The following is a 16,066-nucleotide window of genomic DNA, read 5'->3' on the forward strand; positions in this document are numbered from 1 at the left end:
ATTTCACCCGCCGTCTCTTTGCTCTTAACAATGACAAACAAACTTTGCGATGTCGACACTTCTCTGTAAGAAGGGCTGTTCGCACACATTTCATGTTGGTTTACGGCACATGAGAAACAAGCACCCACAGTGAATTTTAATCGGAGCTCACAGGCAATAGTGTATTCATTGTACAAACACCATTTACATATTAATCTTATTTCTATGGTTAATATTTGTCTTGCAAACTGCACTTATTAGACAAAGCTATCCAGGAGGAATTGATAGCTAAGCGATAAGGGCTGACATAATTAACCAGATCCTGGCGTATATACAGTATTTCTAGCCCATTACATTTTGGAGAGGCACATCTATCACGGTTCATCTCCTCATATAGCTGGTGTGTTTTTGCATTGAAAAAAAAAGATATCAGTTCATGTTTGATAATTGATAATTTGAAATTCACATTTTATAGGACAAGCACTATTAGTTTCATGGCCCCGATCAGCGTGTTAGCTAAGGTAGCCTGAAGGGAGTTTAATCCCTGTATGACTGGCAAAATGTTAAATGCAATGTGGATTATGGCACTCAATAAAGACAGTGTTTTCAAGACAACCGGGTGGCTGTGTGTCCCATGCACAGGCTTTTTAACGGCCTATCCCTTTAGAAATCCCTGTTGTTGGAGTTCATCTCAATCTCCATCCCAGATAGCAATACTGCTGTGGCCTGGACCCGTCCCACACCGACACTTCATCCGGCCCACATGCTGCGTGGAATGATGGCACTTGGGCGGTCCGCTCCTGTTTGCCAGATCTGGGCCAGAACCAAGCCATAGCAATGCTGCATGTGCCACATATTTGCCAAAGGTGGCCCATATTTGTTTTGTGATATTTGGGTCATATTCACCATTTACCACACGGGCCACTTCAGGGTCACATCCAGATCACATGTTGTCCAGAGCGCCGCATCTTTGCCAAAAAAGGCCCACATTTGATTTGGCATATTTGGGCCATATTTGCTATGATGCATGTGGGCCACTTCAGGCTCACATCCGTTTTGTCAGGGCCAGAAGAAGACCATCAGTGCCTGAAGTGGCCCACATTCGGATGCTATCTGGGATAGCGTCATTCTTTTTCTACAAAAAACACACACACTTCACATGACCTACATCTCTTTGGGCCGGAGTCCCCGGAGGAAACCCACGCAGACAACATGCAAGCTCCACACAGGACAACCCACAAGGTTGGACTGGCCCGGGTGTCGAACTCGAGACCTTCTGGCTGCGAGGCGACCGCGCTAACCACTGTGCCACCGTGCTTTTACATACGCAACTGAAAAAATAAAACGCATTCAGTTTCACCTGAAACGCCTTCCGGTTTTAACTGAAATCCTCTCTTACGCAATACTAAAAAAGATTTAATACAGAATATTATTTCCCCCCCAAAGTAACTACGAAAGCGGTTCAGCAGCTTGTGTAAAGGTTTTCACAACACTATGTGAGCGCATCTTAACCGCGGATAAGAGCGCCTTTACTGGTATGTGTGAGAGCTCTTCACTGGTTTCCATGAGAGCTTTTCAGTTGGGTATGGAAAATGTTTCACGTGCGCATGCGTGTGCCTCATAAAACGACAACGTCACCGACAATCGTCTTCGGCAGCCAAGATGGCGGTGGTCATGAACTTCTCCGTTACAGATTTGAGGTTTTATAGGACGGCAACCTGAACATTTGGATTTTCAGTTGGTGGAATATCTTTACAGCTGGTACCGGGCATAGTTATCAGTGGAAATAAGACAGTATTTTGAGAAAAAAAAGCGCGGCGGTAAAAGTTTGAATCGAAATGAACCGTTAGCTAAAATGTCGTCCGATGCTAATGCTAACGCGAGTGACACGGAAACGTCCATGGAGCTGAACGTACCAGGTACGGAAGAGATGGTGATTAGTAACTCAGGGAGCACTGTGGATATCTCTCCTGCCTCACCTGTCGATATCTCTCCTGCATCACCTGTCGATATCTCTCCTGCATCAGTAGGAGTAGATAGTTACTATAAGCAAGACAGAAATAAAGAGCATTATTAAACAGATTGAAGGAAAGGTGGCAAAAGCAATGGGAGGAACGGACGATGGTTTTAGAGTTCAAAGGAAAGTGGGAGAAATGAGGTGTGCAGGAAGGAACAGCACAGATGAGACAATCATTTTTAAGACTCAGATTTGGACACATTGGACTAAACAGTACACTTTTCAAAATAGGCAACACAATACGGGCTACTACGCACGTGTGTGTGTGTGTCTAGTATATATATGTATATATACTATACACACATCCCATATGGGAGTGTGTATTGTATACATATGTGTGTCTCCATATGTGTGTGTGTGTATACATACATACATACATACACACATATATATATAGCGTCTAGTGTGTTGGTGTAGTGTTGTGTGCCTGTCATGTCTCACTCTCAACCTTCACTGCTGGCTAGCAGAAATGTGAACAGGAGAGCCGAGCACATAAGTCTCTTCCTGCCAGTTGCCTCTCCAACAGCAAGCCCTATGTAGCGCCTCCTCGTGGCGACACGGTAACTGGGTACACCTTGGACCCTGGCTGAACTACAAGGGACTCGGAGGAGGTCTGGCCCCTAGACGTGCGGTACGCACTACGACCGGTGTGTTGATATTCCTTGATGCCCACGAACCAGCCCCCAGTTATGGGCTAAATAGTGCCACCTAGTGGTTACCTCGGGAGAGGAATAGGCTACAGGAGTAAACCCCTACAGAAAATCAACTTCCACAGTGCTGTTGTTTTTCTTGCCCTTTTGTGTGTGTTTAAGTGGCAGAGTACTGCTGGTTTCGTGTGTGGCTGCCGCTTCTCCCTCTCGTATCCCCCCTTCCCATCCACTCCTGTATGTCTATATAAGATTGCTTTATTATTATTATATATTGTCAGAAATATGAGGCAGAAAGAAGGCGTCTGACTCAAAATCTCAGGAAAATAAAAGTACAATTTGATTTAGTAGATATTCTACAGAAGAATTCAACTGAGTGTTTAAAATCTTGTTTCGGTCCCTTTCACACTTGAAAGTCCAAACCAAGGTCTGAACCAGAGTCTGGTTCTGGTGCTTTCACATCTGTTATTTTATAGTCATTAGGTTCAGGACTTTTGCTTTCATACCAGCGGACCTTGACTTGAACTTTTGGCTCGTTGTTGCCAGGCGCGCTCGCTGTTGCTAGGTGCGCTTGCTGTTGCTAGGTGTTACTGTTTGTGTTTGTTTTATCACTTCCTATGATTGATCCGAAAGTCCGAACCTTTGATTTCACATTAGACATTCATGAACCTTGGTCTGAACCGAGACCACCTCCTGAGCTTGGACCAAAGACCGAGTCTTTGATCCCTGTACCCTGGTCCAAGAGGTTTCACACCTGGCAATCTGGTTCGGACTTTTCTGGAAAGTCTGAAAGTCCGGACTAAACAACATAAGTGTGAAAGGGATTGTATGGATTGTAATTCAGCATTTGCCCAAGCAGATCTCTCCCGTCTTCACCAAGAAGAGGCGCCGCTTTGGATAAGTCTTGCTGAGCCCATTTGGGGAAAGATGGCTTGTAGTCTGGCATGGATGTGACACCTGGCCAGACGGTGTCATCTGTTGTGCCCAAGGTGCGGAAGATACAGAATAGGTGGTTGATCTCCGAGTCAGCTGGAAACAGGGCCCTCCTGGTGATCATTGCTCTATACACCACTCCATATGTCCCCTCGCCCGTCTTTTCCACTTTCTGAAACGAGGTTCAGTTTCTTTACTGCAAGGTACTTATTATCCTTCCATTATTCCTTCAATGTGTGGAAGAGTTTGCTTCACTGAAGCCATAAAAACAACAAGGCTGTCCGTACTCGTTTTCATAGTGAGTTTACCACTTCTCCATATGTTGTAGTAGCTTACTGGTCCCAGTTCGATCAGAATACTCCGTGGGGGAAAAAAAACTATCTCTTAGATATTTTCTCACAAAGTAAAGGAGGTTTCCTTTAAAATGATTCACAGATGTTATCCAGTTAAGCAATTTCTTTCTAAATATTGAGATATATAAATCCATTATGCTTGTTTTGTTCTCTCCATCCAGAAACAACATCACATATCTGTTGGCACCGCCGGTATATGAAACAACTGTGGCAAGACATATCAGTGTTCATTAGAGAGAAGCTGTTGGACAACTTCTGAGTTATTTTATATATATATTTGTTTGATTTTCATACTTAGGATATGAATTTGAAGAAAAAAAAATGCTTTCGTGATTAACCCCATTCTCTTTCTGGCAAAATTTTCACATCCACCGATGCAAGTTTTCTAAAAGGACTCCGCTTTACAGTGTTTTCACAGAGGACTTGGAACATTACATGCACACAATGTCTTTAAGTTACAATATGAAGGCTGTAAAAACAACGACTTAATTTAATTACTTTTTGTTACAGAAACAAAATAGCCTTGCTGGGTATATTACGGTTATTTTTCTTTTCTTTATTTCTTTATTGTATCTATTTTTCACCCCCTGGCATTTATGTTCTTGATTGTTCTTATGTTTTATTTGTAGATTTAGAGAAAGCACATGACAGGGTGCCGAGAGAGGAGGTGTGGTATTGTATGAGGAAGTCGGGAGTAGCAGAGAAGTATCTAGGAGTGGTGCAGGATATGTATGAGGGAAGTGTGACAGTGGTGAGGTGTGCGGTTGGAATGACAGATGGGTTCAAGGTGGAGGTGGGATTACATCAAGGATCGGCTCTGAGCCCTTTCTTGTTCGCAGTGGTGATGGACAGGTTGACGGACAAGATCAGGCAGGACTCTCCATGGACGATGATGTTTGCGGATGACATTGTGATCTGTAGCAAGAGTAGGGTGCAGGTAGAGGAGAGCCTGGAGAGGTGGAGGTATGTACTGGAGAGAAGAGGAATGAAAGTCAGTAGGAGCAAGACGGAATACCTATGTGTGAATGAGAGGGAGGACAGTGGAATGGTGAGGATGCAAGGAGTGGAGGTGATGAAGATGTATTAGTTTAAATACTTGGGGTCAACTGTCCAAAGTAACACGGAGTGCACAAGAGAGGTGAAGAAGAGAGTGCAGACAGGGTGGAGTGGGTGGAGAAGAGTGTCAGGAGTGATGTGTGACAGAAGGGTACCAGCAAGAGTTAAAGGGAAGGTTTACAAGATGGTAGTGAGACCAGCTATGTTATATGGTTTGGAGACTGTGGCACTGATGAAAAGACAGGAAGTGGAGCTGGAGGTGGCAGAGATGAAGATGATAAGATTTTCACTGGGAGTGATGAAGAAGGACAGGATTAGGAACGAGTATATTAGAGGGACAGCTCAGGTTGGACGGTTTGGAGTCAAAGCAAGAGAGGCAAGATTGAGATGGTTTGGACATGTGTGGAGGAGAGATGCTGGGTATACTGGGAGAAGGATGCTGAATATGGAGCTGCCAGGGAAGAGGAGAAGAGGAAGGCCAAAGAGGAGGTTTATGGATGTGGTGAGGGAGGACATGCAGGTGGCTGGTGTGACAGAGGAAGATGCAGAGGACAGGAAGAGATGGAAACAGATGATCTGCTGTGGCGCCCCCTAACGGGAGCAGCCGAAAGTTGTAGTGTTGTGTTTGTCTGTGTTAATACATTCAATTAGCCCGATAGACAGCGAATTAAATCCTAAACACGTGTTCAACTCTTTGCTGTCTTTACCAGAAGAACTCCCGGCATATAATGCGTCTTCTCATGACGTCCTCACTACGGGTACTGACAGGTGTCAAACAACTAACCAATACATGCCAAGTTGTAGTAATTGTTCTTATAATGTCTGTAAGTTCACGAATGTGGCCATTAAAATGTTTTGAACTAAAAAAGAAAGAAAAAAGAATCGGTCTAAGAGCTGCCGACAGGGGTCCGACAAGTGCCCCGGCCTCAGCATGCGGTACGTGAACGTCAGTCAGCACGTTATCGTCACAACACGTGTCGTGCTGCTAAATACGACGTCCTCATTTATTCTTAGTGGCAGATTTCTCTTGGTGAATGTCTGGGAACATTTGCATGTGTGAACGAATCAAACATGTGCTACATTTTCTAGATAGTTTTACGAGGCAACACGTACATGTCTGACATGTTTCTAGCAACAAAAGTGGTGGTTTGGTGGTGTAGTTCAGTGGTTCTCAACCTTCTTGGAGTCCTGGACCCCCTGCGTATTTTTGATCGACCCTGAGGACCCCTCCACCTGATCTTGGGGGAGGGGGGTTGCCATTTGTAGAAACAGTAGAAACTGCATTTTAAATTGCATTATAGCATTTATTCACTCTTTGGGGCAAAAATAAGAGCTTTCAGTTGTAACTTAGATATAGTTAACAAAACAGAATTCTTATGCAGTAACTTTCAGATATATGTAACAAAACAGAATATGTATTCAGTAACTTTCAGATATGTGTAACAAAACAGAATATGTATTCAGTAACTTTCAGATATATGTAACAAAACAGAATATGTATTCAGTAACTTTCAGATATATGTAACAAAACAGAATATGTATTCAGTAACTTTCAGATATATGTAACAAAACAGAATATGTATTCAGTAACTTTCAGATATATGTAACAAAACAATATGTATTCAGTAACTTTCAGATATATGTAACAAAACAGAATATGTATTCAGTAACTTTCAGATATGTGTAACAGAACAGAATATGTATTCAGTAACTTTCAGATATATGTAACAAAACAGAATATGTATTCAGTAACTTTCAGATATATATAACAAAACAGAATATGTATTCAGTAACTTTCAGATAGATGTAACAAAACAGAATATGTATTCAGTAACTTTCAGATAGATGTAACAAAACAGAATATGTATTCAGTAACTTTCAGATATATGTAACAACACAGAATATGTATTCAGTAACTTTCAGATATATGTAACAAAACAGAATATGTATTCAGTAACTTTCAGATAGATGTAACAAAACAGAATATGTATTCAGTAACTTTCAGATATATGTAACAACAGAATTTTTATGCAGTAACGTTTAACAATGCAAACGGGAGCGAGATCTCTTATTAAAATACAATACATTACACTTGTGAAACAGATGTAATTAGAGAAAAAAGTCCTGTTACCCTTTATAGTTTAGGTAGATAAAGGTCTCAGTCACATTTGAGTAAAATAATCCTATTTCTATAAATGTCATAGGATCTTTTTTTTAAAGATATTTTATTTTCACGGACCCCTTGCAATTACACCACGGACCACTAGGGGTCCGCGGACCCCCGGTTGAGAACCACTGGTGTAGTTGCCGACATTGTGGACGAGGACAATCAAGTCCCACAGCGCAGCTGACCGCGGCTGGAGCCTGATACATGTGCGGAGCGGACGCGCTTTTTTTTTACAGGCACCTCTGAAGACAGCCGTGCTCATTCAGGGATCCTTCCGGCGTCCCGTTGCATAGTGACCAAAGACTGCCGCGAAGAACACGCGTCCTGCGCTATTTAAGCTGACTCGGTAGCTGTGCGTTTTCCACGATGACGTGTTTAGACGTGCGTGGAGAATGGTGAAGATAAGCTGCGTTACTCTGAACAGCCGTTGCTCTTTAATGGCGTCGTCGTCAGCGAAGTCGAAAGAATCGGAGCTAGTTTTTAGCTAGCTAGCTTGCCGTTAGCCTCGTTTGTGCGGGTTGACGGCTCACTGACGCTACAGGACTCGTTGGCTAGAGACGTTTCCCAGACAACCGTTTAATTGTGGCTGTGCTGATGTCACGTTTAGTTAACGTTGGATTCGGTGACACGAGCAGAGACGGGCCAGCGAGACGCCCAGCCCTAAAGCAGACCGCCCAGCGTGCACCTTAGCCAGGCGTCCCCGAGCTAGCTACCGGGAAGGCTGACGGGGGACAGCGGCAGCACTCCAGGGGTGTGGCCGGGCTGGTCCTTCACCTTAGCCGGTTAAGCGAGTGGTTTGGTGGGACGTGAGTTAGTTTGACTCCTCGTTACTGAGGGGGGAGGACGATGGCTGGCGATGATGGCGGCATACCAGAGCTGGACCAGGGGAAGTATGACGCGGACGAACAAGTGAAGATCATCTGTTTGGGAGACAGCGCAGTTGGGAAATCAAAGTAGACGTTTACTTTTACTTTCTACCCAGAAAGCTTCTCAAAGTATTTATTGTTGCGTACTGGCATTTATACCGTGAACCGCAGTGTTTACTGTCCTGTTTAATCCACTGTGTTTTTGTTATTTGTGGTGTTGTCCCTAAATTATCCTCTTGTGTGTCTTTTAGGCTGATGGAGAGGTTCCTCCTTGATGAATTGTATCCTTTTCTTATTTAAGTTTTAATGTTACTGTCTAGTTAAGTAAAACAAGATCTTGGATTAATATTCATTCATTCATTTGTTAATTCAAATGATACAAATTTATGTATACTTACCATCACCTTGCTTACAGCTATAGGGTTTAATATTAAGATGAAGTTGGCGTGCCTCTGAAAAGGTAAATCTTGCGTATTGTTCTTTAACTCTTGTCGCAGTCGTCCACAACAGCTGTCCACGTACGCCCTGACTCTCTACAACCACACAGCTGTTGTAGGAAACAAAACTGTAATGGTCGGTGGGTATTAACATGCTTTACTTTTGGCTTTGCTGACAATGGCTGGTAAATAAATTGTGTGCTGTTATAAAAGCTGGAGAACTTGAATCTAGAGAGATACCATATAAGTTGGTATTTTCGACATTTTTGCAAGGTTTCGTTTTCTCACACAGATTTCTGGGACACAGCTGGCCAAGAGAGGTTCCAGAGCATGCATCCTTCATATTACCATAAAGCGCATGCTTGTATCATGGTAGGACACCATACCTGTGGAAAATACAGCTGTTGACCTTGCTAGATGCCAGACTTTTAGCAATGTTGGCTGAGCTATTTTATTTTATTTTATTTTTTTCCCCCCAAGGTTTTCGACATTCAAAGAAAGATCACTTACAAGAACCTGGCCAACTGGTATAAGGAGCTGAGAGAGTACAGACCAGAGATACCATGTTGTGTGGTTGCCAACAAAATCGATGGTGGGTCTGGGTCCTATTACAGATCATATGCATTGTTAATCTTAAGAGTGTGTGATAGGTGAGAAAAATGTGTTGCGTCACTAGAAGTTTTGAATACAAAAAGATTACCTGAAGAAACAACTTCCTGCTATCAAAATGCATCTGCAGCAGTCTTGTTGTTTTTAGTTATTGTGAAACAAAAGCACAAATGCTTGAATGCAATTTCTGTTGGTATATTTACGAGAGATGGCATTGCAATTTCTTTTTCTGCAGCTGACTTGAAGGTGACACAGAAGAGCTTCAACTTTGGCAAAAAGCAGGGACTTCCATTCTACTTTGTATCAGCTGCTGACGGAACCAATGTAGTAAAGGTGAAACTCTTAGATGATGTAGCACTGTGTGCCTTTCTCTTTTTCTCTTTCTTACACACACACACACACACACATTGAAATTTTTGTTTTTTGGAGATTTTTTCCCCCCCTTTTCCCCCCCAATTGTACCTGGTCAATTACCCCACTCTTCTGAGCCGTCCTGGTCGCTGCTCCACCCCCTCTACCGATCCGGGGAGGGCTGCAAACTACCACATGCCTCCTCCGATACATGTGGAGTCACCAGCTGCTTCTTTTCACCTGACAGTGAGGAGTTTCACCAGGGGACATAGCATGTGGGGGGATCATGCTGTTCCCCCTCCCCCCTGAACAGGCGCCCCGACCGACCAGAGGAGGTGCTAGTGCAGCGACCAGGACACATACCCACATCCGTCTGTCTGTAGGACACCCAACCAAGCCGGAGGTAACACGGAGATTCGAACCGGTGGTCTCTGTGTTGGTAGGCAACGGAATAGACTGCCACGCCACCCAGATGCCAGACACATTGGAATTTGATCATAGTAGTAAGATCTATGCTGTTTCCAGATAATTTTTTTCTGTAGTTCAATCATTTATGTAAGGGTACAAATGTCAAGCACATCTTCAGTATCGACAGCCTCAGGTCTGTATCGAAGTGCTTATTAGCCAAAGTAAAAACTACGTATTAGATTCACTGGTATACTCTGAAGATCACAAGAACCGCCAAAATGAATTTAAAGTTATTAACATGATGTGCCTTGAAAATAGATGTTCAGAGAGATGATCAAAAGAGCGGTGGACTACAAGCAAAATCCCAGCGACTTCATGGATGAAGTGTTGCAAGAATTAGAGGTAGATTACCGTTTATCCTCCCTAAGTAAAAAACACTGTTCTTAATGTGTGGTATTTTCTTGAGTTAATGTAGATTTACAAATCCCAGCTGAACCCCGACTGTTTACTGATAAAAATGAAATCGCCATTTAATATTTAGTTTAAGAAATCTGACGTCTTTATTTCTTCCGGTGTTGATTTTTGGGGTCGAGGAAATTCTCTCATTTGTTTTTAATGTGATATATCTTTCACAGTTATTGTATAACATATAGTATCTTTCAGTTATTGTATTACAGTTGCAGACATTCTACTCAAAACTTCACATGAATTAACATGCATTAATTCATGACATGCACAGCACGCATGAATGAACTATTCTCTGAGTCTGTGAATCACATGATAATTCCATGTTTAATCAGAAGAATAGATTGTTGTTGAATTACCAACTAAAAAGCCTTGAAAAGAAAACTGACGAAACCAAATCTGTTTTGCTCTTGTCCCCATCCCGTAGAACTTTGAACTGGAGACAAAGGAAAACACTTCTAATGCGGCTGAGAACGGACTGAAGGCTGAGAGCCCGGAAATGATCTGAGAGGAATTCCGTGAGTTTCTAGGCCATCTCCTCGTGTTACCGACATTTTATGTTACACCACACAGGAAGTGTCCAAACTGGAACAACTGATGCTTAACGTAGCCTCTGCTTTTGGTTAACCTGATGGGATTCTCGTGAGCACAGACTCTACATTGGTAGTTCTCTGACTGTCAGTGACCAGTCAGACCAGTCAAGCCAATTAATTTTTGTAATGTGATTTTGGCAGTAGGGTGGCACGGTGACGCAGTAGTTAGCGCGGTCGCCTCACAGCAAGAAGGTTCTGGGTTCGAGCCCCGGGGTAGTCCAACCTTTGAGGTCATCCCGGGTCGTCCTCTGTGTGGAGTTTGCATGTTCTCCCCGTGTCTGCGTGGGTTTCCTCCGGGGGCTTCTGTTTCCTCCCACAGTCCAAAGACATGTAGGTCAGGTGAATCAGCCGTACTAAATTGTCCCTAGGTGTGAATGTGTGTGTGTGTGTGTGTTTGTGTGTGTGTGTGTGTGTGTGTGGGCCCTGTGTGATGGCCTGGCGGCCTCTCCAGGGTGTCTCCCTGCCTGCCGCCCAATGACAGCTGGGATAGGCTCCAGCATCCCCGCAACCCTGAGAGCAGGATAAGTGGTTCGGATAATGGATGGATTTTGGAAGTTTTGGCCCATTATCTCCTCACATGTACATGTTTAGCATTATCACTGTTGAAAATGAACAAAAGTGGATGTCTTGTCACATTGCTCAGTCCCCCATCGCCCCGCCCACTGAAGCTGGTAGGGAGAAATAACTTGTTTGGACACTTGGGACACTAACCTGGTTTTGCATCGAGCTGCTCTACTGTCAAACGTTGTTTAGGTCGCCTTTTGCTTGTAAACTTGTCTGTCAAATGTATCTTTTGTAATACTTAGTAGAGAGCGGTGGAAAACACTACAGCAGACATGTTAAATGTTTACTTATGAGAAAACATGATTTTGTGTACAGTATGAATAATGTGAACTGTGGAAAACGTTCATTTGGACACGAACACACACACAGAGCGAGCTGTGGTTGTGCACCGTCTTGCTGCTCTTGGTGAGCTTTGTGTCTGGTCATGTGTGCAATAATGATGGGGGGCTACGTCCGTCGGCTGCTACCGTTGCATCAATATCTTAGTGAAAAGCCATGGACCTCATTTAGTGTCTTTAACATGATTATTGAATGTACTACTCAAACATCATGATTTTAATGTTTTTTTGTCTTGGCAGTACCATAATTTTTTTTTTTTTTTTAGAACAAAACCAGTGATTCTGGCCCAGTAAGACAGATCTGTATTTGAGTCAACAGTGTGCATGATATGAAGTCCTATATTTCCTGTATCTTACTCTGAGAGGCTTTGTTATTCTGTTAGGCAGTAATATACATTTTTACTGGAACATAGCTGTTAAGAATACCAGTACCTCATCTTGTGCATGTGTTTGAGACCCCAGGGGCCTCGTATCAGTCGTTACTATGGGCAGATGTGTTCTTACACACCCACGGGATTTTTTAGCCCTGAAGTTTGTCTCAGAGACCAGTGTAGAACCTGGGTAACCCCTGAATTCAGACCCCGATTGGCTAACAGCTTGTTGCAAGAGGTAGACCATAGATGTTAGGAGGAAGGAATTACAAATAACCATCATGCTTTGCTGCTGACTGTCAGAGGGCTAAAAAAATGACATGGATGTGCAAGAACAAAGTTGCCCATAGTAACGATTGCTACACGAGGCTCCAGAAAGCTGTCTGTTCTGTGCATTCAACCAAATCTCCTGCTTAGGACAGAGCGAGGGTCAGTGTGCCGGCTCTGGAGAGGTTTTCTTTGCTTACTTGACTTATTTTTACTCTTCATGTTGTGCGTAGCCGTGTCTGACTTTCAACCCAGGTACTTGTGAATATCCTACATGCGCTTTAATGGCATTAACTCTGAATAAACTGCACTGGAACATATCTCAGCCATATATCGACTCGCTGTTGCCGCTGACTTACATGACATTATGTGTACTTTATCACTCGGTGTAGTTATTAAGGTAACAATAACTACACACTATGAAGCACTAGTTAAGTATTAGTAACTACTGAATTGATCATTTGTAAAGCAAGACATGCACCAATGGGTAGTGTGTTAATAGATGTTTTATACTTATTAATACTGCAATTCATGATTAATTCCTGCACAAACGCACATGTAAATATTTTGTTAACCATGTATTTACACTTTCTAAAGGATCCTGTGATCCTTTAGACTTTTGTGAGTCTCAAGGTGCTGCTGGTCTTTCAGTCTCATGTGTAAATGCTTTGTAAGGCAAAGAGAGTCCTCACTTTACACGAGCTCATACACAATACTTCCCTAACAGCTAGTAACTACCTGAATTAATCATGAACTGCAGTATTAATAAGTATTTATAAACATCTATTAACAAACACCTAACCATTGGTGCATGTCTTGCTTTACAAATGATGAACTCAGTAGTCACTAATACTTAACTAATGCTTCATTTGTGTAGTTATTTTACCGTGTTTTAGTGCGTTACTACATTTGTCTACCTTGCCCAGCCACTGTGGCCCCGCCCGTCCATCCTGTGGGAGCGATCGCTCCGTGGGTTTCTCCTTCTGAGGTGTCTCATGTTTTATTTCTCCTGTACAGGTTCATTAATTACTGGGCAGTCTGAGGACGTTGCCTTTGTCATTTACTGCACCGACTCGTTTCTGGCTATGTGAACGTAAATCCCCGAGACTGTAACTGTGACTTAAGACTCAACTCGATTTAGCAACAACAATTACCGTTAGCGGCAAGACTCACAAAAAAAACGAGGCATCTCGTGTTTTTAATTATAAATTTATTACATAATATAACAAACATATATCTCTGTGGTGGAGATATCACAGGCAACATCTCAGGTCTTGCCTCAGCCCACATCACCCCTTGCTGTGGTGTTTGGTTTTTTTTTGTTTTTTTTTTCACAGGGAATAATTTGACCAAATTCTCGGTACACTCCTGTAACTCCGCCTTCCGTTTACCCACGTGGAAAGTTCGCCACATGGGAAGTGACCGGAGGTTGTTTTGGGTCTTAGTCAGATGCCCTACGGCGAGCCGCCGGACCGAGGCAGGGGAGTCAAGGCTGAGATGCTGCAGTGACACGTCCACCGTTCTAAACTTCACAGTGCAAACAAGGATTGACAATGAAAGAAAAAAAAAACCTTTGATGATAAGGTCACCGGCTCCGGTCAGCGACCAGATTCCAGTGGATTTTAAAAAAGGTTACACTGCTCCTTCTACACTATGTAGATTGTGCTTTGTTGATTAGAAAATAAGACAAGGATAACCCTTCGGTGAGCTCGGAGTGAATGATGTGTCAGCCCGTTACTTCTGTATCTGTGGTATAGACCTACAGAAACAGCCCGACCAGTTCTGCTGTAGGTTAGTTTCTAACCAGGACTGCTGGTATGAGTCCAGACTGTAGGCTACGCCTTAATCACTCAAGTGTTTGTGTCATCATTTCTGTGTGTGTGTCTGTGTGTGTGTGCAGGCATGCCTGTGTGTGTGTGTGTGAACGTTAATCCACACTACATCTAGATAATAACCTTTATCACAGTTAAACCAAGCAATTGTGATACCTTGTCTCAAAATTCAAATTGAACTAGAAATGTTAATGCAAAGCTCATAACTCAGGTCTCAACAGAAAGTGACTGTATTCCCACCTGACCAGGTGCTGTACATACAGTGGAGGATCTAACGAATGTCTGTAGGTCTCAAGATTTCCAGGAGATGGCACCATATTATTGAGTCTAACAGCTCAAGGACGTTGTAACTAAGGTAGTCCTAAAGCAAAGAAAAAAATATACAGGTAAAAGTCCATTTTTTGGCACATTTTTCCTTTGTTTTGTTCGTTCCTCGTTATATCACCTCATGTCGCGTAATCACAACTCAGAAACCGAAGGTCTGAAAAAGGAAAAAGGAGTGCAGCCAGGTCGAGTGCAGGGCAAGAAGCGCGTATGCAGTCTGGGAATGTGGAGTGTGCTGGAACAGTGGCACTGTAGTGAACGGCCCAGTCAGATGCCCTCATCCGGTAAGGCTAGTCACGAGACGGCAGATGGTTCCCAGTCCCAAACACCATCCTGTCTGCCCGCTTGGAAAAACAAAGTCATCCTGCAGGAAGGTCTGTGACCGACCGGCAAAAGCCACCGTCCAATTTAGTTTTCCGAGTTATAATCGCTGTCTTTTGATAGCATTCGTATGACTGCTGAAGAGGTAATTTACTTCTAATTAACCTGTTGCTGTCAGACTGACTAAGCAACAGAGCGGCTCTGCCAGCCAGCGATTTTATCAGCAGCGTTGCTCTCATGAGCTAATTACTGCTTCAAAACTCACGAGACTGCAGCCACGAGAGCATTCGGCCCATAGATCCAAATGGTTTGGTGACTTCGTGAAACACACGTCTCGCTTGGTGGGTTTTCTCAAGCAGGAAAACATAATATGGATGAACCATCCACCATCTTGTGGCCAACTCTGTCCTACAGGGTGACGACATGGCTGAGCTACTCTATAAGCTATATTCCTACAGGTAGAGGGTGGTATAGTTGGGATGCAATATAAAATATGACAAAGTTAAAACCCAGGGATGATCTCTGTCTGGCTCTCCCGTACAGCTGTCTCTGCTCACAAGAAGAATTCACTTTGCAGAAAAAGAAAACAAGATAAAATTTAGAACCACAATGTCCTACAGGATTGGCGATGAGTGACGAAATGTATGTATGTGTGCACAGTTCCGTCCCAGATAGCAAAGAATCTTTGGCCCAAATATGGCCCACATCTGCCCTCGAATGACGGCGTTGACTCGGGGTGAGTGTGGCTGCCTAAACTCAGCCACACACGGGCCACATCTGGCCCACATAGTATGTGCTGTTACCCAAGTTAAGCCCGGTTCATTACACTTGGGCCACATCTGGCCCACATAGTATGTGCCGTAACCCAAGTCAAGCCCGGCTCATGACATTGGGGCCACGTCTGGCCCACACAACAGTTGCCAGTGCCGTAACTGAACCGTAAGTACTGAAAGTGCCCCAGATTAGGCCCAAACGTGTCTGCTATGTTGGACGGGGTTGGTGATGCCTGACGACATGTATGTATGTGTGCACATTTCCGTTTGTGTGTTTCTACTGGGTGTTTCTTTGCTTTTCTTCTGTGACAGCCGCTGCCGAGAATCTCTGATGGGAATACAGTAAGGCAATGGTGGACTACCTTCTAGAAACCGAAAACCCTTTTCTTCAACCT

At 43.4% G+C, this 16,066-nt stretch overlaps 1 protein-coding gene across 1 annotated transcript; it reads left to right on the forward strand.

The window, feature by feature from the left end:
• Positions 1–7,651: 7,651 nt before the first annotated feature.
• On the forward strand, positions 7,652–12,181 carry rabl2 (RAB, member of RAS oncogene family-like 2). Its single transcript, XM_056282702.1, has 8 exons — positions 7,652–8,105; positions 8,270–8,299; positions 8,516–8,595; positions 8,748–8,827; positions 8,936–9,047; positions 9,300–9,397; positions 10,142–10,225; positions 10,716–12,181. Exons 1-8 carry the CDS (start codon positions 7,999–8,001, stop codon positions 10,794–10,796), a joined length of 672 nt encoding a protein of 223 aa, XP_056138677.1. The 5' UTR covers positions 7,652–7,998; the 3' UTR covers positions 10,797–12,181.
• The last annotated feature ends 3,885 nt before the right edge of the window (positions 12,182–16,066 follow it).

This window comes from Lampris incognitus, chromosome 6 (genome assembly GCF_029633865.1).
Source record: "Lampris incognitus isolate fLamInc1 chromosome 6, fLamInc1.hap2, whole genome shotgun sequence".
Lineage (NCBI taxonomy): Eukaryota > Metazoa > Chordata > Actinopteri > Lampriformes > Lampridae > Lampris > Lampris incognitus.

What these genes read in the sequence shown, in the direction of transcription:
- rabl2 (XM_056282702.1), top strand. Translation starts at nt 7,999, where the DNA reads ATGGCTGGCGATGATGGCGGCATACCAGAGCTGGACCAGGGGAAGTAT. An exon ending in AGCGCAGTTGGGAAATCAAA is followed by an intron (nt 8,106 to 8,269) that starts GTAGACGTTTAC and finishes TGTGTCTTTTAG; the next exon opens with GCTGATGGAGAGGTTCCTCC. An exon ending in AGGTTCCTCCTTGATGAATT is followed by an intron (nt 8,300 to 8,515) that starts GTATCCTTTTCT and finishes CTCTTGTCGCAG; the next exon opens with TCGTCCACAACAGCTGTCCA.